This window comes from Pristis pectinata, chromosome 9 (assembly GCF_009764475.1).
Source record: "Pristis pectinata isolate sPriPec2 chromosome 9, sPriPec2.1.pri, whole genome shotgun sequence".
Lineage (NCBI taxonomy): Eukaryota > Metazoa > Chordata > Chondrichthyes > Rhinopristiformes > Pristidae > Pristis > Pristis pectinata.
Window position 1 is genome coordinate 71357624 of NC_067413.1, and position 22290 is coordinate 71379913.

Consider the following 22290-nt stretch of genomic DNA (forward strand, 5'->3'; position numbering starts at 1 on the left):
CATACAAATATTTTTTGCCAAATATTTTATATTCTCTCAGGAGAAATATCATCGGTTATAACAGGTGGATGAGACCATAAGAGAGGCACTTTAATTTTGTGATTTATAACTTGTAGTACAGAATATAAATAAAGCATTGGCAAAATGCATTTATATCTAATATATGTAGTTTTAAGTGCACCATAATAGAAATCAATACCATTGAAAGCATCCTGCATAAATCATCAGAATAATACCAGGCATGTTAAAAGGCTTACTTGCTCAGGAAAGGAGATAACAATGTGATTGTTTACTAGAAGTATGTTGATAGAGTCAACACTATTTCTCCTGAAATACTGAGATTAGAGAAAGGATTTCCAAAATAGTGTCAATCATGAAGAAGAAATGACTGGATTCTGGAGGAATCTAGTAAATTGGAAAGAAATTATTGAAGTTTTCTTAAAATAGGCAAAGAAAAGTAGATCGATTTGACTTAGTTTATTTTTTTGCAAAGTAATGGAAGAGTAAATAGAAGATGATCTGTATAAGAACCATGTGAAAGGCAATAACATGGTGTTAGAAAACAAAGGAAACACATGATCAACCATTTCAGTCCTTCAGGAAGTGAAAACCCAAGCAGACTGTGGAAAGCCCTCACATGCTGCCTGAGACTTTCAATAGACATTTGCCTAGACTTCACAGACAATCCATTAGCTTTGAATGCTTTTAAATTGCTTCTGATGAGTGACAACGTTTAAAAACAGTTCAAACGTATATAAGTAATTAATTTAAAAGAATTAACTAATTTAATAAACTGAAGAATTAAAAAATACGTAAAACATTTTTAACATGTTAGAAATGAACTAAAGCATGAAGATTAAAATAAAAACACATAACTGCTGTAAACTTCTCATCCAACATCACCAACCCCATTCACTTGAGTGGGATCAAGCAACATATGGCAGCCATCCCTGACATAGAACCAAAGGGTCTGATGTTCTTTACATCTGATCCCCAACTTCAGGATTTTTGTGGTGCAGCCCTGGAATCACAGAATCATTGAATCATAGAAATGTACAGCACAGACATGGGCCCTTTTGGCCCACTCATAATGCTGACCATGACGCCTTTTGTACACTAATCCCATTTGCCCCCATTAGGTCTGTATCCCTCAACACTTTTCCTGTCCAAGTACTGGTCCAAATGATTTTTTAATAGTGTACTTGTACCTGCCTCCACCACCTCCTTCAGCAGCTTGTTCCAGCTATTCACCACCCTCTGTATGAAAAACCTACCCCTCAGATCTCCTTTAAATTTCTCCCTTCTCACATTAAACTTATGCCTTCTAGTTTTTAGACTCCACTGCTCTGGAAAAAAAAGATTCTGACTATCTACCCTATTTATGCCCCTCATAATTTTATAAACAGAGAAGTTTATAAAGTAGAAGTTGGTCAACCTCCTACTTTCCAGTGAGAATAAACCCAGCCTATCTAATCTCTTCTCATAACTACAGCCCTCCATTCCAGGCCAACATCCTGGTGAATTTCTTCTGCGCTCTCTCTATTGCTACCATATCCTTCCTGTAGTGGGGTGAACTAAACTGTACACAATACTCCAAGTGCTATCTAATCAATGTTTTGTACAATTGCAAAATGATGAGCCCAGAATTGATGCAATTGGTTTGTTGTCCAGCTTGTTCCTGACCCTTGATTTGCATTGACATTTTTGGAATGTCCTTAATGATTATTCAGGTGGGCAGTTTGAGGACAGGTTGGCTCACTGAACCCCTCCATTCACACACACAGTGCACTCTCTGCACAGAGATATCAATAGATAAAATTCTGATAAATAGGTTCAGAGTGGCAAATGTACAGACGCTAGATATCTCTACACACAGATCATTGGAATAACATGGAAAAGGACAGAAAACATTCAAAAAACGATAATAGAAGTCTCATCAGAACCTTTGTGATATTTCTGGACATCACACCTGAGGACTGCAGACCTGGAGGGAGTGCAATGTGGATTTACCATAGGATAGCTGGAGTTCAAGGGTTAAATTATAAAATGAGATTACATAAACTAGGGATATATTTACTGGAATCAAAAAGCTCAAGGGACAATTTTACTGAAGTTACCATGCTGCTGCAGGAAACTTAGGGAAAATGGAGCAAAACTGTTTCCAGTGGTTAGGGAATCTGTGATTAGGAGGAATAATATAAAAATTAGAGCCAGTCCTTTCAGGAGTGCATTTATGAAAAACAGGTACTCCCAAAGTTGGGCAGAAGTTTGGAATTATCTTCCACCAGGTTAGTTGATAGTTTTAAATCTGAGACTGAGAAGTTCTTTTGTGAAGAAAAAATGTCACAAATACCTATGATCTTGCTAAGCAGCCAAAGATGCTAAATGGCTAATTCCAGTTCCTCTTAATGAGAGTAGTTCATTGCCACACACCTAAACTAATCTCAATATTAGCAAAATTCCACATTCCTGCCACATTTAAGTAAAAGTAGTTATTTTAAGTAGTTATCTAATATTAATAGCATTTAGTTTTGATCTTGCCCATAAGCACCTTCTCTGTGTCCACATTATCAAAAATTTTTGTACTGAAATCATTGTCATCTCCTGTCAGGGCTAAAAGTTGTGCCCATGGGTCATTGTATAAAATATTATCTCATCCACTGAGAGTTCCATTAGATATTCTAATTAAAGCTGGAAAATGTTTTAAATTTGTCAAACAGTTGTTCAAACAAGATGTCATTATTTCCCAGAGCAGAGGGAGGCTTTGGTGATGAAGTTCAATCTACTTGGTAAGAAAACAGAGCTGATCAGATGGAATGAATAACAAATTATTCATTATTTTTTATCACATGTGTGGACAGAATGTTGGTAGTTACCTGCAGTGAATGATTTGTGAAATTTGCATCTGATGCACAAATCAGACAGATGTGTTTAATCAAATAATGTATGAGAGATTAATACATATGAATTAGGTCACTCATCCCTCATGGTGTATCTGATTGTAATCTCCAGTTTCCTCCCACATTCCGAAGACATACAGGTTAGAAGTTGTAGGCATGCTGTGTTGGCACCAGAAGAATAGTGACACTTGCGGGCTGCACCCAGCACATTCTCAGTAATGAAAAAAGATGCATTTCACTGTGGGTTTTAATATATATGTGACAAATCTCTCTACCCATCCATCCATCCATCCATCCATCCATCCATCCATCCATCCATCCATCCATCGTAATTTTTCATCCCGCTTGCTTATCAATAATCTGTCTACTTTCTGTCTTAAAGAAACAACAGCTGTTTTATCTCACAGAAGTATAGATTTTCATATAGAGCACACACCAAGCAGACAAGACAGGGCATTTGCTCTGCCTGACTCTCAGCTGCCAATCCAATCATTTTTTTTGGGGTCCAAGGCATAATTCAGTTCAGACATGGAATCTGCTCTTTACGGTGGTTATTAAAAAAAATCCCATGGAACTAGTTCTAATAAGGTCATGAAAGTTATCCACAGTGTGGGGCCAAGAGTTATTCATCAATCAGCATCACCAAAACAGGTTATCTGGTCATTGCCACATTACAGTTTGTTGTCCATGGGAGCTTGTTGTGTGTAAATGGGTTGTTGCACTTCCCACATTACAGCAGTGACTTTAATTCAAAAAATACTTTGCTGGCTGCAGAGAGCTTTCAAATGAAAATAAATCTTCCTTCTATTTTTTTTTGCATTCACTAATCAAGTTCCTACTCCCAAAACCAATCCTTAGAGATAATTTACAGATTGGGAGAGTGGTAAATCTGAAATGCTAACTGCCAGTTTGAGACAAACTGTAGCCCTGCAAGGAGAGGTGCACGTTTCACAGGCAGCTGATAAATGGATGTCAGTTTAAGTAGTTTGCCCTGTAAAGGTACTGCTGGGACAAGGAGTACTCTATTACCATGAGGTAATGGGGAGAGATAGTTGATTGTTGTTTGTAGAATCTGGCTCCAGTGCAGGTTAAAAGAGATGACTGCCAAGTTCATTCACATCTTCCTTACTGTATACCTTTCCCTCAGTCTAATTTAGCTGCATGGTTATCAAGCCTCCCCTGAAACACTTGCTAAGCCCAACCAAAAAAAAGAACATTTTGTTGCAGTCACAACTGCTTGTTCTTACACATTCAACACTTGTCACTGCCTTTTAAACAATTTCTATTACTAATGTACTCCTGCTGTTTGTTTCTCTAACGCACATGCCATAGTAAGCTGCTTTACACATCTTTAAACTTCTTCAGTAGGATACCATATAACAGACTACTGCCCTTTTTTGCAGAAGGAGGAACCAAATGGAGGCTACCAGAACCAAAGCATGTCCTGCTATATTCCAAAATCTGACAAGGATGTTATATACAGCTTTATTCAGACACCCATTCAATTCTGGGCAAAACATCTCAGGAAGAATTGTATGGGACCCGGAGTGAGCACAGGGTAGATTTGTTAGAATGATACCAGGGTGAAATTATGAAACTAATAAAAATCTGGAAGTCTTTCCACCAAGAAGCTGAAAATGGAAGACCAATTAAACCTTGCAATCCTGATGTTAAGATATGTAAGAGGTCAGGATATCAAGGGATATGGAGCAAAAGTAGAAAAACTTAATTTGTGGGGAGGTTCAGCCATGAATAAATGGTGGAACGGACTTGAAGGGGTGAATGGTCAACCCTTGTTCTTACATTCCTGGAGTGAAGCACTGCATAATTTATGTCAAAAACAGATACAGAAGAAGAGCTATCCATTTCTATGGAGTAATTGCTAATCAACCAATTTGACCGTGAGTCCAACCAAACAGAACTTCCATCTTCCTGCTCCTATTTCAACTAGATTACCCAACCCATTCATTTAAAGATTTTTAAAGGTTCATAATGAAGAAAGTTTGGAACTTTATAAATAATTGCAAACTTTTATTTCACAAACTGTTCAATTGGAAGGAATAAATGTGAAGAAAAGAACTGTGGGGAACAACTGTGAAAAGAAATTGTTAGAGGAATTCATCCTTAGTCGCATGCACTAAGCCGATAATGTAGAAGAATATATGCATTATGCACTGCTTATGAAATTCTACCCTTCTGTTTCTAATATGATTAGGAATATCCAATAAGTCACAGGTGCTGCTTACACAGACAGGCTGTTGAAATAAATCAGAAATAACACAGTTCTCCCCACAATTTTTTAATATTGTGTGAGCTGTTTTCATGGGATTAGAGAACAGCCAATCAAGCATGTTTGTTCAAGAAATTAGAGATGAATAAGTCAGGTAAACCACAGATCAATTCATCCAATGTTGGTTTTGCAGAAAGTCATAATTTGAGATAAAATTTGCTTTTGGAATTGCATAGTTTAATCAGGCATACACATAAAGGATTTGTTAATTATAGTTTGTGATTTAAAAAAGGCCTTTGAAGAAGCAATTGATGACTATAAAATAGAAATACTGCAGAATGTGTTTATTTGTGCTGTGCCTCACAAAAAGCTTGTTTAAAGATTGGGGCCATAATCAAATAAGAAAATAGAACAATGTAAACAGAAGCTTAACTGAAAGATATGGAACAAGAAATGTAGATGATTTGGAATTGTTTAGATTCAGAGAGTGTTGAAATGATGCATCGTGAAGCACTTGTTATACTGAATTAATTTTAATGTAGATCAAATACATTTCCAATTGCATTAACATAAAAGTAAATTGTTCAGTAAATATTGAGGAGTTTGGAAAGACATAGATTGATGAAAATTAATTGTAAATAATTGGGAAGTTGAATATTTAGGGAGAAAAAGAAAATACAGGTAAAATTTGATAGAAAATTATTGAAGGTTTAGATGAAACTTCAAATTATTTTGTATGGTTGGTCATTAAATAACGTGTATAGACACACATGAGATATTTATTTTAATGTAAAATCAGTATGGGTTTCCAGTATAACATTGCCAACAAATTCACTCTAAATTGGGAATCTAGAAATGGAAAAACTGCTTCATATCTACCTTGAATCACCCTTGTTGTCCCGTGTTAAGGATGTTAAGCTTCCTAATTGTAGTGTTCCAGTGACTGCATTGTTTCAGTATAGTCCACAGAACTTTAGTTTGAAGGTTGCATCACTAGAAGTCAAAAGCTACCACAGGTAATCTGGTTACATGGCTAATGATTTAGTAGAATAGAAGGAAATGCAATGTATCTGGCTAATGTAATATTGTGAGTGTGGCCCTTTAGAATTGTACCATGTCACCAACGTCTTTTCAATAAGGTAGAACCAGCTCGTAGAAAATAAATTCTCTTTCTCTTACTAAATTCTTTTGTTTAACAAAGCACTTTGTTAGATTAATTTATGGCTATTCTCCAGCACCTTTAGAGAGAGCTACAGACACAGACAATATCCCTGATGTACTTTACTTTTCTGTCATTGTCCTGATCATAGTCTTTCCATGCAATTTCAGTAAAGACACTGCATCCATATCACAGACACCGCTTTCTCCTGTGGTATTAATTCTAAAGTCGAAATTCAACAGCTGCATACCACTAACTGGTGGGTTGAACTGGCTAATGACTTCCAATATTAATCCTATAGCACTGCACAATGTCAGGAGATGATTACCTGATTAGACTGGAACTGTTGGTATTTATAACATTAGTATTGTTGAGATGCTTGAGTTCCAAAAATGATGCAAACTGGAACAAAAGAGTGTGTGGTTGGGTTGTGGGGGCTTAGGAGGGAAAAAAGAGGGATTATTCATTCACAGAGGCCTTCAAAACCCAATCCAAACCAAACTCATCCAGCAACTGCACACAGGTAGGTCCTTATGCTTCCCATTAATAATCATCTGTGAGTAATCCACGAATATTACTCTCACTCCCTTACCAGCATAAGATCAATTGCAGTTTTCTGAGTGAGTTCGAGTTGTGGTCAATGGACCATGGTGAAATATGAAAGATAAATAGATTGAGTTATTACTTCTTACTAAATCATTTTGCAGACAGTTTTTAGCATCTCATTCAGCTGCTCAAGAGCCTCCAAGTGGTTAAGGTGGGGCCTTGAGCTGAAGTACTGATGCAGGTGCATTTATCACAAGATACCATTTTGGTAATTGGGTTGACACCAGTTCCAGGAACATTCACTCAGATTATTACTGAGCAGCTTATTGCCACTTGAGTCTTGTTTTCCGCTGGAATTTATTAACAAAGTTTGTGCTTTATTTTGCTCACCCATGCTTGATTTAACATTCTCACCTCACAGTCAGCGGCTGATTAATTGATCTTCAGAATCCTCAGAACAATCAAAGGTGTACAACTTTTTATTATTCTCTTGCTATCAGAATTTGGAAAGGGCTATTGAAACAACTGGGTAGGTTTTCTGGGATACTTTACCAATTCTTTACACCCGAGCAACAATTAATTAGTAAGTTTTCTATGTATTTTGCCGAAATAGAATGTGTGGTGTGCTATTCCACTTCAAAATCACAAGACGAAAGGTGATGGGGTTGGGAAAGGGGGACATGGACATCATCATCCTGGTAGATTCTCTCTAGGTCTGAATTAAGAATGAGAAGAGATAATGAGGCCAATCACAGCAGCAGGAGAGAAGGACAGAAGGGTGACTTGGACTACTTCCCATTGCAAGAACAAGACATCCCTTAACTTCTCTTCACCTGGAAGTCAGTGTCTGAATCTGTGCAACCTCTCTCCCAATCCCTGACCCATCCTGAAACCTGCTGCAGTGCATCAGCCTCACATTCCACATATTCAATGGAAGTCGGTATGGAAAATCCACAAAGTGTACTCCACAGAAACTCTGTCTAATCAGTGCTTGAATGCTAAACCGGTGTCTCGAGGCAAGTTCAAACTACAGCTGCCTGCAATTTAAAACAAAATTGCAAGCTAAGAACAGAGGGCGTCTTATCACAGAGCATCTATTTCATCTCTGTTTTCGCCCTTTCATCAAAATAACACCATTTATCTGTACTAAAAATTAAAATCCATTAGAACTGGATCCTCAAGAGTCTTCTTTTATTAACCTTGGGCAATAAATGTCTCTGCTAAGGACATCATTATTAAACAAAAACATTATAATGCTTTGTAAAATTTCATTTGCAAATGCCTTCATGTCTGCTTGGCATTTATGTCTTAGGTGTCTGTGATACAAATGGAATCCTGTAACAACTTGCATTCACAGAATTCAGTTAATATTACAAAAAAAAATGAAAATCAAACACTGAGATTTGAAGTCAAAAGTTTGGATGAAGAGATGAGTTCTGAGGAAATTTTAACACGTTGGAAGGGGAGAATTACATCTTAATGAGGCAATTCCACAAAGTAATAGCCAGGTTCTGAGGTCTTTGCTCTCAATAAGATAAGAGAGAAGGCTTCACAATACCCAAAGCCCGGACAAAGGTTTCAGTGGGGAGAGATATACATCCAACTATAAGAGACAGCAAAGAAATGATATAACTATGTCGATAAGCATTTTAAATCTGTGGTATCAAGGGATTGGGAATCAATGAATACCAAGAATGTATTGTATAAAAATATATCATATTTTATTCATCATTGGGATGTGTATTGATGCGAATTGTCCCAGCTTTGAAAGTTCACTGAAAGGCATATTGATTTGATATTCTGTGCATCTGGAAATAATACAATTTTAGCTTTTATTGAAGAAAACCTGTTATTTTTGTATCTGGATGTGATTATGTGGATTATGGTTTGCCTTCTTAACAGCTACCATTTGGTTCACTGAGCAGAACTAACAAATTAAGGATACAAACGTTCTTGTATAAATGAGCTTAATGCAGAAATTACCAAGGTTCCTCAAAAATAGTATAGGTGGTGTCTTTTACAATAATACTCAATGTGTTACTAATAATGTTTTTCTGTAAATTTCAAAACATAATGCTCTGCAGGTTCTTCTGGGAAGGTTCCATTCAAGAATAACATGAATAGTAAAGAATTCTGGATCTTAAACTCTTTGGGGTAAGATATGCAGAATTGAAATTAGTTCTTGCTGATGAGGAGAAAGTGGCAGATCTTGTCTGGGAAAGTTGATGGTTTAGCACTGAAGTGATGAGGAGAAAGTGGGAGATCTTGTCTGGGGATGTTGCTGGTTTAGCACGGAAGTACTGATTAGATAGATTAGCAGTAATCTTTATGGGGTTTCGACACGGACTTCCACTGAAGGTGTGGAGTGTGACGCTGACACACTGCAACAGGATTCAGGATGGGTCAAGGACCAGGAGAGAGGTTGCACAGATTCTCAGATGTGACATTGGAGGTTCTGGTACTTATAACTTACATGTCCTCAACTCTTTCAATTGGCTAGTGTAGAGCAGTACTTGGGCAATATTCAAGCTTGGAAAGTGCCAGGTAAAACTTGCAGAATGAAACATTCAACTAACAATAGTCTATAAGGAAAAAAAAAGTTTTCTCATTGACATTCAAGGGCAGGTCTGTTCCTGTGTCTCTCGCCATCAACATTTATGGGTTCATAACCAACAGGAAATTTAACCAACTCAATTTTCTTCTTCTTCTTATGCAAGTTCTGCAGGATTGAGGATGACTTGCTCACTCGCTGATTCTGTGAGCTCTGAGGTAGTGGATGAGGCTCTTCCACGGATGCTGCAGAAGGTCAGAAGATTCCTGATGGACAGGTAGACATGTAGTGTGTGTGTGAGGTTGTACTTCTACTGCCACCTTACACAGGGTTTCTGTGTGTCCCTTATGCACAGCCTTGAGGTTCTCAATACCAACCAAATGCTTCTTCACCACTTTGACCAGTCATGGGCCAGAGATTCCCAGGATTCAATGGCTTCTGAGTCTATAGGGTTCATACAGCAGTGTAGTTGATACTCATCATTTACCAGGATAAACATAGTTATCCACGAAGCTTAATACCAGAGTAGGTGAGAACATTTGATTGACAGTCCATGCACCCCAGGCCCGATTTCTATTTTCTCTACTCCCAAAATATTGCTGTGTCTTTCTCCTTTATTTCAGTGCTTACACGCGTTACTGCCATTTCCTTAAGTTTATTGCCACTTTACATTTGATAATCAGAAACTGCCATTAAGTGCAATTGGTGAGGCAGGGCTAGGAAAATCACCTGGGAACCAAGGCTGAACTCTGTTGCTGATGTTTTTGGTCAGGGATAAGACAATAATCTCTGATGGGGGAATGATAGGGAGATAACACGGGAAGGGAAATTCTGATGGCAATGATGATGCAGCAAGAGGTTGCTACACCAAAAAATGTCATCATTCTCCATTACACTCTTGTCTGATTTCAGGTGGGATCACAGGGGAGAATTCTTCTATGCTACACAGCTGTTGCTGAATGAATGTCCCAGAATTTCCAGCTGATCAACATTAAAAACCAGCATAATCACAAGAACCAGCAATGCAAGGGGCAGCCCCACAAGTATGATTCCTATTTACTTTCCTGTTCAGTAAAAATTACTCCAAGACAGATTTAGGAAAAGGTACAGAAATTTCTCCCTCATCCCTGAAAACAAGCAAGCACAGTAGTGTAGCGGTTAGCGTAATGTTATTACAGCGCCAGCGACCCGGGTGCAATTCCGGCTGCTATCTGTAAGGAGTTTGTATGTTCTCCCCGTGTCTGTGTGGGTTTCCTCCGGGTGCTCCGTGTTTCCTCCCACATTCCAAAGACGTACAGGTTAGGAAGTTGTGGGCATGCTATGTTGGTGCCGGAAGCGTGGCGATACTTGGGGGCTGCCCCCAGAACACTATACGCAAAAGATGTATTTCACTGTGTGTTTTGATGTACATGTGACTAATAAAGATTTCTTATCTTATCAAAGTTTATAAATTTATGTTGAGCTAAATAGCTACTGGGAACTCATCCAGCATCCTCTTTAAGGCCTGTTTACACATACTAACAATCTATTCTAGATATGGATTATTGCTCTCAAATGAAAATCTCTGTTAGCACCAACCTAACTCTACAGTTTTCTACTGGTAATAATGCTTCTAATTCCTCCATGTCGATCCAGCTGAAATGCTTATGCACTCTGACAGAATCTAATCCTGTCATTATTTTACAGCATTAGATTTCCTCAAAGTTTCTATGCTCTCCAAGGTAGAAAAAAACCAGAATTCTCATAATCAGGTTTCAAGCCAATATCAGCCTGTATGAATGGTAGATCACTGACCTCTGAGATAAAGGGCCTAACCAAGAGCTGATTGCGTGTTTTAGACTGGCATTTCAGTGAGGTATTGAGGAAAGGCTGCATTGTCAAAATTGATATTTGTCGGTTACCTGTCTTTCCCTGGTACTACTAAAAGGGTAAGATTTCTCTTGGTGTCCTGATCAACCTTTATTCCTGAAATAGCAACACCAAGCTAAAATGGGATATTTATCCAATTTGCATTCTGTTGGGCATGTCCTGCCCTGTTGTGTTTATGCACATAATAAAACTATTCATACATCAAAATAATTAATTGCCTGTGTAGTGAATTCAGAAATGGTGAAAGTTGCTATTTAAATGCAAGTTCCTTTCAACCAATTATTTTGCAACAGAAATAACAATAAAAGGTATAACTAGAATAATTATTTTCCAAGATTGCTCCCAGTTTAGAGGTTTCTGTGAAGCTGTGTTGCAAGTTTTCTTTTAATTTTCAAGGAAATAATTATACATTCCACATAGATGGCTTGGTAATAATAAAGTGAAACTTTGATAATTTAACATGAAAATTATCACATCATTTGCAGTGCTTATACTTTCTTGTTGCAAATGATAACTATAAATCAATGGTAAATTGCTTCATTTCATTGTGGCTGATGAAGTATGCACATTGGTATATGGAGATGGCAGTGGAGCAAAGCAAAAATGTTTTTTTTTCTCAATCTGTACTAAGTACAGATGTAGATAAAGCCATTTCAAACCAGTTGGTTTGTTGGAGTGACTGGATACAAGATTCCATAAAGTGCTGCAATATTGCCTCAGGTCACTCTACCTGGTGGTATTTTAAAGTGATAACATCATTACCTCACTAAAACAATCAGATCAAACCAGAGGGGTCTGAATGGTGTAAAAAAATACCTCTGACATTTGTCACTGCAAAGTTTATCGCTACAAAGGATATTGCTCCAGGTTTTGTTTCATTTCAATTTTATTGTGTGTCTGAGTTAAGACCTTAATTGAACCCAAATCTTACATCTGAAGAATCAGCTTCATTTTTTACAATGACAGAACTATCCAAGGACCCTAAAGCAATAGTATTGTTAGTGAACAGAGTGCTTTTATTCAGGTTTTCCAGTTGCAACAGACACAGTGGAAAGATTGGCTTTAATTTCTAATCTATTGGCACATTACCAGTTAGAGAAAGATTGATCAATTAAATACCATTCCCAATTTCTGATTGCATTTTAATACAGCACCACAAAGCAATGATTAATTCCATGCGTCAGTTTATAATATTGACTGTTATTCTATTTTGGTTATTCAAAATAAATCACTGGCTGTGAACTAAATAAATAACATCCGCTCCAAAGACTGCACAGATAAAATCACTGTACCATCTGAAGGCAGAAACAATAAATCTGCCTTCACTGGCTCCTGTTCTGAAGTAACTCAATGCACAAAAAAAACACAGCTATCAAAGATAGACTCCAGTATTTTCCTTTATACTTCTTGATTCTCCATATGATTGATAGTCCATTTTCCATCATACACCTAAAATTTGCTGCTCATTTAATGGATAATTTTGTACATTTATTATAGTTTTTATTTAGACTTGGGTTCCTATTCCTGCCTCAAATCCATGATAAATGCATCTCTAGTCCAGCTGGATTGGCTCCACCCATCTTAAAGCAGTTTAAAAGATAGATAGGAATGCTGACAATGCATATATTTAATATTTTAAGCAAGAGTGGAATATTGTAAGGGGACAGATGGATGGCTAATATATGTCTAAATTTAAGAAGAGGGCTATACTAGATGGTGGAACTAAAGAATGGCTGGAATACTGGCAAGAAGAAAGTTATTAGGATATCTCCAGCAGCATCGCAGAGGCCTCAGAGGCTACTGAAAGGATGTTGCACACTTTCCTCAATGGAATTTATCCCTTTCCCAGAACTGAAATGGTGTTCAGGGTAAAAGGGAGGGTGGGCAGCCAAAGGATTTGGGTTGGGTTGCTGATGCAGGTAGGTGGAGGAACTCCCATCACGGTGGTGTAGTATTTTGCCTCACAGCTCCAGGGACCTGAGTTCAATCCTGACCTCGGTGGCTGAGTCTGTGCAATTTGCATTTTGTGACTGCTTGGGTTTCCGTCAATTGTACCACTTTCCTCTGACATCCCAAGTGTCTATTGTAAATTGCCCCTTGGTGTAGGTCAGTAGCAAAGGAATCAAAGGAGAGTTGATGGGCATGTGAGAGAGAAGCTGCAGATCTTGAAGAAAAATAAGGAGAGGTGAATGGGACTAATGGGATTGCTCAATGGGGAGCTGGCATGGACTTGATGGACCAAATGGCCTCTGTCACTGTCAAAATAGTTAAGAATCAGAGACTGAGGATCAGGGCTGTGATTAGGCAACAGGCAAGAGAAATGATCCTTGGGGGATATGAGAGTGCAGTGGTCTGGATCAGGAAAGCCTCAGAGGATTGGGAAATCAGGATGATGAGAAGGTTGGGAATACTGGGAATTCAGAGAATCAGAGGATCTAAGTTCCTCTGCAATGCTCCAAAGGAACATTACATGGGGGAACTGCATAAGTTGTACAAGGGTTGCTCACATCAGAAAATACTACGTTGAATTTCTGGAGTGCTGTGGAATTATTAAGAAATGATCGTTACAATGGGAAAAATTGTATAATGCCGAAAAAATCAAAATCTTGTAACTGAATTTCTTGAACAACATGAAATGTAATGTCATAGATGTGATATATGTAGATTACCAAAAGGTATACAATGTAAGATACCTTAAATGGATTGGATGCAACAGTTTCCAAGAATACAGTGTTAAACTTTCCAAATGGGAAGGAATTGGAAAATGAATTTCAACACAGGGAAATGCGGTTTTACATTTTGATAGAGAAAAATAAGTAAATTATATATTCAACAAACAAGAACCTAATTGGGATAGAGGAGTAAAATATTAAAAGTTACGATGCATCAGGAAGGCCATAACAAATTAAAAACATCTGACAGAATTTAAAAAAATAGAAACATGATTTTAAACTCCTATTGAACATTTGTTGGAGGTTTTAAAAATATTTCAATCACTCCATTCAAGCATGGGAAGTAAAGTAGCAAGAAAGCTGGGATGAGTAATGTCTTGAGGAAGGGCAAGACTAAAATATTCAATAAAATATAGTGAATTCTGAACAAGTTCTTTCACCAAAGACTTTTAGAGATACAGAATTTGGTCCCACAGGGAGTAATCAATATGAATTGTTTTGGTACATTTCATGGGAAGCAAATGAGGGAGAAGCTTCTGGAGGGTTATCCTAATAGAATTAGATGAGAACTAAACCTTGCACAAACTACTAAGGCACAGCTTTTCTGTGTTGTATATTCCATGTAGTTCCATATAATTCTGAGGCAAATGATGAGCAGGGAAAGGTCAAAAGGTGGAAACAAGCAGGTTGGGAATTCCAGAGATGGTTGAGGAAATGGTTGTCAACAGCTGAACAGAGGAAGATCAGGTAGAAATTATAAAATCTTTACAATGCATAGAACCTTTACTTTCCTGTAATTTTTAAGTCCAAAGTTTGGTGAGACTGTTTGTCATTGTATATACAGAATTATGTTAGAAAGATAAACTTTATTGACATTTTTCTTCCAATTTTGCTCCTGCTCCTTTAGTTAAACTAAACAACTAATGTATCAAATCTTTTACTTTCATATTATCATCTTCACTAATTACAGTTTAGTCAATGATTAATATACTGCTTGAATTTATCACACTGCTGTCTCAGATTGCACTTCAACTCAGTTTCATTAGGTTGTCCTAATTACTTCAGAGCATCATAAGTTATCTTCAAATAACTATACTAAAAAAAATTAGAGGAAATAAAAAGCTGACAGTTTAACAAAGAACAAAACCATCTGCATCAATGTCCATACTCACTTATTGTGGAGCCAGACAATTTTAGGCTTGGGGTTCCCCTCAGCTCTGCAGGTAAAATAGGCTGTATTTCCTAAGGCAACGTCCACATCTTGAGGCTCTGAAGTAATGCGGGGCCTCTCTGGAAATAAAGAAGTTGAATTGCCAAGATATTTAAATTGTGTACTTATTCAAAGCAAAAATATTTCATTTCAGTACATTGAATTGTATCTTTTGACATGTAATTAAATAAATCTAATGGAAAATGGTGCATCAGTCTTGATTTGTGAACATATTCTTCTATTTGACTAAGTATGCTAACCTTGGTTCAGCTGTCTTGGTTTTAAAAATTAGTTTGATCTAAAACTAGCTACTGGGGTCATTATTTATAGTATAAAAAGGGATTAGAAAATCTGACACAATAATAGTTGTTCTTACTAATTTAATGTCAGTGCAGGTGTATATCAAAGCATAGATCAAGTCAGTACAATACTGAAGTTGAGCTCAGAGTCCAGCTGTGTGAACTTCTTTCACAAAGGAGTTTCACAAAGTTTGGCTGCAGTGGGAAGCATGCAGATTTGGGAAAGGGTGATGTTACTCATCCTGAATTCTATGAGTTTCATCTTCTCATGTACCCTTGAGATTCTGCAGTCTCCACTACATTGTGAAAATCAAATAAGCTGTAGATGCTGGAACTCTGAAACAGAAACATAAAATGCTGGAAACACCCAGCATGTCAGGCAGCATCTGTGCAGAGAAACAGTTAAAGTTTCAGGCCTAGGACCCATTATGTTGTCCTACCTTCAGAGAGTATTTTAGAAATTTTCTCTTCCTGGCAGGAAGTGACAATATAAACATTAAAATCATAAAGATAAATCGACGAATGGTCTTCTGTCCTGCCATTGGCTTAATGCAGAGTTTAAATCAATTCTGAATATGTATATAGGACAATAGTACACTGGGACAAATACTGTATGAGAAATGGAAGGGGAGTAAGCAAATATCTGTGATTCCTCCTCCATGTCAGAGAAGTTTGATGGGGCCATTCCTACCCTAAGTTCTTTTTCCTGAAATAGGAAACTCAAACTACTTTAGGACCTGTCTACTGGCAGAGTCACCTTTGCTTATCCTAACATTGCTCCAAATCCACCTTGTCAATTTCACTTAAATACTCTAAATATTTCTGCTTTCCTGCTCTTGATAGATCATCCCATGACCCATACCAACTGGTGCTCTATCTGATACAAAATTATCCTTGAAGCTCTATAAAGTTAATGAGGTAGGATCTCTGAGTTTCTTAATGGGTTTACCAAAGGAATTCCATGTTGACTTGATTCATATGGCAGAGCAGGAAGATCAGGCAGTGTGAGAAGAGGACCAGGGCCTCACATCCACTTTAGTACATGAATCATGAAGACTTGGACCAGTTCTGTGCACATTTTTCTGCTACTGAAAACTAAGTTATTTTTTTTGTCTTTCCCTGTTCCAATGAAGATTCCAGGCTCTGAAACCTTAACTGTGTTTCTCTTTCCTCATATGGTGCTAGACCTGCTGAGTGTTTCCTGCATTTTCTGTTTTTATTTCAGATTTCCAGCATCTGCAATTTTTTAAAAAATTTTCGTTTACATTTTTACAGCTGGATTTCCAAGTTCCACAGCATGCCCAGGGCTGAATACAACCATCAATTTTTCTTCTGCAGTTACATTGAAGCATGCTAAATAGAATTCTTGATGGATCAGCCAAATTACTGCCTGTGTTTAGAGGCAAGCCTGTCAGTCTTCTTTACTAGGTAAGGGCTGTTTCCAGAATTTATCTGTCCTCTCATGCAAACTTTCAGGATTCAGCAAGATCTCAAGATTAAATATTGCACCAGGTGGTATATCCCAAAAATACGTGGTCTGTTTGTTCCAAGTGTAGAACTCATTTGCCATGGTCCTCTCGCACTGCCTGATCTTCCTCCTCTGCCATATGGATCCAGTTAACATGAAAGTGCCTTTGGTAAACATAAAGTTGCATCACACTGTGAACTGTCATGATGCTTTTGGATTTCTTCAGTGCCAATATATCAGTAGCTTACAAGCCAAGATGATAGCTGGTCAATAAAAACATATACATTACTCCCAAGGCTCAGGTTACTTCTTTATATGCCCAGCAATTGTAACGAGAATAAGAAATGACCAAAACCATAAGAATACTTAAAGAAATGTTCTGGTGTCTGAAAGGGAGATTAATACCTTTCAGTAAACACCTAGCTCCATCTTGTGAATTGTGCTGCTATGCATGCTTCGCAATCTTGCAACCAGGGATGTAACAATGATAGATATACCTGAGAGAATACCAGAGAGCCCAGTAATGACACTAATGATGCTGTGAATCCACTGTACAATAAGCACTGTATAGCTGTATATAGTTATATATCTGGAGTCAGACTCATTTGTAGACATTCACTAATGAGGAAAATTATGTTCCTAGTCTATTACACCAACTTTGCTCCTTGCATTACATCAGCTAACCATTACATTTTAATTCCAAGCCTTCACAATGTTATAACCCAGTAATTTTTGTATATTTACATAAACATAATTTGGCTTTATCACTGCACAGGACTATTATGACCACACAATCTTTTCTCTGTGGGATCCTTTGCAAAATATGATGAGCTTCTTGGATTGGTTGCCAACTTCTCTGATCTAAGATAGATGCTGGACAGGTTGGCATTTATTCAAAAGTGATTGGCTGTCTCTTGAAGGTTGTTATGGGATTTTTTTGATCAGTCATAGCCAGGGCTAGCAATCTCCACACATTCACATCTGTTTCTCCACTCCAACTGGGAACAGGATTCTGTGTACTAATGACATTGTGATAACAGATCTCACAGAATTTGCAAAATCTTTACATCTTTATGAAAGGTTCAATTGAATATCATTTAATTCCTCTGAGATGTTTCCCTCTCAATATTGCAAATCAGTTGACATTGACTTAAATGTTCCCAGACTTCTAGCTAATCAGTCAAAGCTAGCACATTGAAGCATTTGACTGTTCTGTATTTGGTTCAGTACTTCTCATTTTGTGGTCCTGCCTAAGTTGAATTCCATGCCCACATTTTGTAGGAGTATCTGACCCTGACTGACAGACAGACAGACCTTGACCAACAATGATTATTTAAAATAGTTGAGGTCTAAATTATCTGTTGGGATTGAACTTCTCTAATTTCAATTGACATAAACCCTACTCTGCAAGCAAGGTCCCAGAAATATCTAACTCTAAATATTTATGGTGCTTGCATGGAAAGAACTCTCAAGCCCAGTCATTTAGTAATGGTCACTCAACTTGAGCTGTGAACTTTGTCCCTTTTTGCCTTAGATTGTTATTTGGTACTGTTGCAGCCCTAAGTAAAAATATCTTCTATTGTCTACATGCCACGTTCACAATGAACATGAACATAGTTGCATTGTGATATGGTACAACAAGTAAGTTAGTTTTTTTCTTGGAGAATGCAATTCAACTAATCTGTTCATCTAAATCTGAAGAGTTACTGCCCTCTAAGGTAATGTTGAGTGGGATTTTAAGTTAAATGCTAGGTGACTATGATGGCATAATATTGGTATGAAAAGAGAAACAGAGGTTACACGGCAGTGCTATAGATGGAGCTTTTGTTCCATTTACAAATGTGCACAAAGGGCCATGGCACAGACCCAAGCAAAAATTGCAATGGATGTTTGTGGGGGGAGAAAAAGGTGACTAAATTTTGTAAGATACTATCCAAGTGTAGATAAAAAATTCTTGATTCTATTTTCTACAACAGAGGATATTCTCAAAATGGGGAAGAAATGCTTTGCAGATGCATTTTAATAATAGAAATTTGACAGGGATTTTTTTAAGCATCATGATATCTCTACTAAGAGTCACTACTTTCATGGCTGGGAATAAACTTACTGTGGTTTAAAAGCACTTAAAAATCTCATCAATTTAATGCAGGGCTACGTTGGGAGAATACTGACAGCTGACTTCTTTATCTTTAGAATGGAATGATGCTGCTAATAAAGAATCACATTGGAGAGAACCTTAAAAGGAAAGGGTGTTATCCGAATTGCCACATAATACTAATTATAGTTAGTTACATTGTCTCTCTGATTGCTGTTTTGCAAACTGCTCAAATCCTGGGAAAAGGGCATTTCGTGCAGAGTTCTCCGTATAATAACGTTGAGGAATTTCTATCCAGTGGCATCCTTGATGACAAATGATTGTTGATAGTTCAATCAATTTACATTGTTTTATGTAAGATAACAATGTTACTGGGAAAGAAAATTTTGATTAATTGCACATAACATGCAGATGAAGCTGGTATGCCCAGAATGCCATGCACATCCCTATTTGCCCTGAGTTACTGGGGTATGGAGGGTGGGAGTGTGATGGGTATATCTGACCTGATTAGCTCTTTGTGTTGCATTGGTTATGCACCCAGTAATAACAATAGGGTGCCTGAGCATGTTGAATCGATGACAATGAGGGTGATAAGTTTGGACAATATGCTTCTGGGAAAGGATTCAAAGGTGATCAGGTAAGATCAGAAGAAGCAGGAGTAGGTGATTTGGCCCCTTGTGCCTGTTTCACCAATCATTAAAGATTATGAATCATCTTTTACCTCAGCTCATTCTCCTGTATAACTACATAAACTTTAATTCCCATGATATCAAAAAGAATCATTTCTATCTTGAATTTACTCAACAACTGAGCCTCAGCAGCTTACTGACTTCCAAAGATTCATTGCATTCTGGGTGATGAAATTTCTTCTTGTTTCAGTTCTGAATGGCCAATCACTTATTTTGAGATTCTGACCTCTGGTTCTTGAAATTCTAACCAGGAGAAATATCACCTTGCATCTCCCCTGTCAAGGTCAATATGAATTTTATGTTTCAATGAGATTATGCCTTATTCTTCTAAATTCAACAGAGTAGAGACCCATTCTGCTTAATCTCCTTTTAAGAACAGATCCCCATGATAGGAATCAATCTGGTGAACCTTTACTGTACGTTATTGCATGCGTATCCTTTGTTAGGTAGGGAGATGAGACCTCTACACATTATTCCAGGTAAGGCCCCACTAAGGTCCTTTAGAATCGGACTGTGGCATTTTTACTCCTGTTCTCAAATCGTCTCACAATAAAAGACCAAAGTAGCTTTAGACTTCCTCATTCCTTACTGTACTTGCACTTCAACTTTCAATGGTTCATGGATAAGGACAGCCAGGCCATCTGAATACCAACAGTTTTCAATCACTGCTTACCTAATTTTTTTTCTTCTAAAGTAGGAAAGTTTCAGATTTTTCAACTTCATATTCTATCTGCCATGTCTTTGCCTATTCAATTATCCTGTGTACATTCCCAAGAAGTCTCCTTGCATTCTCCTAATAACTGACACTGCCACCAGCTTTGTATCATGAGCTCAGTTGGATAACTTACATTTGATCTGTTCAACCAAATCATTGATATCATTTATACACAGCTGGAGCCCCAGAGCCAATCTCTTAGCACCCTACTTGTCACAACCCAAAACTGACCCATTTACTTCTACTCTCTCTGCTCCTTCCATTAACCTCAGGAAGGGGAAGTCAGGAGAACACACACCAGTCATCATTGAGGGGTCAGTGGTGAAAAGGGTGAGCAGCTTCAGGTTCCTATGTGTCAACATCCTGGGGCCAACACAGCGACACTAGAAGACATGCCAGTGGCTCTACTTTGTTAGGGGTTTGAGGAGATTTGGTATATCATCAAAGACTCTTACAAATGTCTATAGATGTACGGTGGAGAGCATTCTGACTGGTTGCATGACAGCCTGGTATGGAGGCTTCAATGCACAGGATCACAAAAGGCTGCAGAGGGTTATAGACTCAGCCAGCTCCATCAGGGGCATGACCCTCCTCACCATCGAGGATATCTTTAAGAGGTGGTGCCTCAAGAAGGTGGCATCCATCACTAAGGACCCTCACTCGTTACTACCATTGGGGAGGAGGTACAGGAACCTAAAGAACCATACTCAACGATTCAGAGACACCTTCTTCCCCTCCACTGTCAGATTTCTGAATGGTCCATGAACTCATGAACACTATCTTGTTATTCCTTCTTTTTGCACTATTTATTTATTTTTTGTAATTTTTTAGTAATTTTATGTCTTTGCACTATACTGCTGTTACAAAGCAACAAATTTCACATCATCTAAGTCAGTGATAATAAATCTGATTCTGATTCTGAACTAATCCTCAGTCCATACCAGTTTATTAATCTCAATATTATTCCTTCTAATCTTGTTTTCTTATCTCTTCTTTGCCACACAATAACCAGTTTATCCTTATCTATTCAGCTGGTTAGTAGATGGTTAGGTCTACAATACAAGATTTCTCCTTCATAAATCTACATAGACGCTGAACAAATCCTTGTTTCAGTGATTGGCTTCTAATATTCCTCTGATTGTCTGGGATACCTCCAGCCATGAAATGTTTCTATTTAATCCTCATTGACCATAGGATTGTTAGGATTCTTTAATGCAATAATCAGTTAAATGAACTTTAACATAAATTTGAAGAATAACACCTCATCTTTAGATCAGGCACTTTACAGTCTTCCTGGCTCAAAGTTGAGTTCTACAAAATTTACAGCCAGATAGGGGTATAGTTCTGTTGGTACTATTTTCACCAATTTTCATTATTGCTCAGTTCAGGGGACACACACCGAGACAGACATCAAGTGCTGCTGGAATGTCATTAACTCGGTGAAAGACACCCTTTTGTCTGAAACTTGCCGGTCTTCCAGCACGTAAGAGAATGCTGCTGACTGGCACAGTCCAGGCTGCAGGAGTACGTGCTGAAAGATGCACTGAAGCTCGGTGCAGCCAATGCAAAGGCTCTGTGGGGAAAGACCACAGTCTAATCTCCTTCCGCTACTGCACATGAAGGGGCTGAGTTGGGTGGGGAAGCCCCTCGAACAATGAAAGGGCTATCACCTCAGGGACCCACATTAGTGGCAATGGTGCTATGTTTGTTTGTGTGTTTTTTATCTCTTTAAGTTTACTCTACTGAATGTAACAATCATGAATATTAAGCTTTTGTATTTTGCACTGTATTCTTCCTTTGTAAGTATTTTTATTGTGAATAAAGTGTATTTCTGAAATTAAAAAAATTCTTATTTGATAATGACTTTTTAAATTTCTTTATTTGGCC

The 22290-nt window shown here is 37.7% G+C and overlaps 1 protein-coding gene across 1 annotated transcript in view; it reads right to left on the reverse strand.

Moving 5' to 3' along the window:
- LOC127574005 (peroxidasin homolog) overlaps positions 1-22290 on the reverse strand; it is a 256921-nt gene that overhangs the window by 132963 nt on the left and 101668 nt on the right. Inside the window, exon 8 of the mRNA XM_052022598.1 lies at positions 15100-15217. Coding sequence (XP_051878558.1) covers positions 15100-15217 — 118 coding nt within the window. The remainder of the gene's footprint in view (positions 1-15099; positions 15218-22290) is intronic.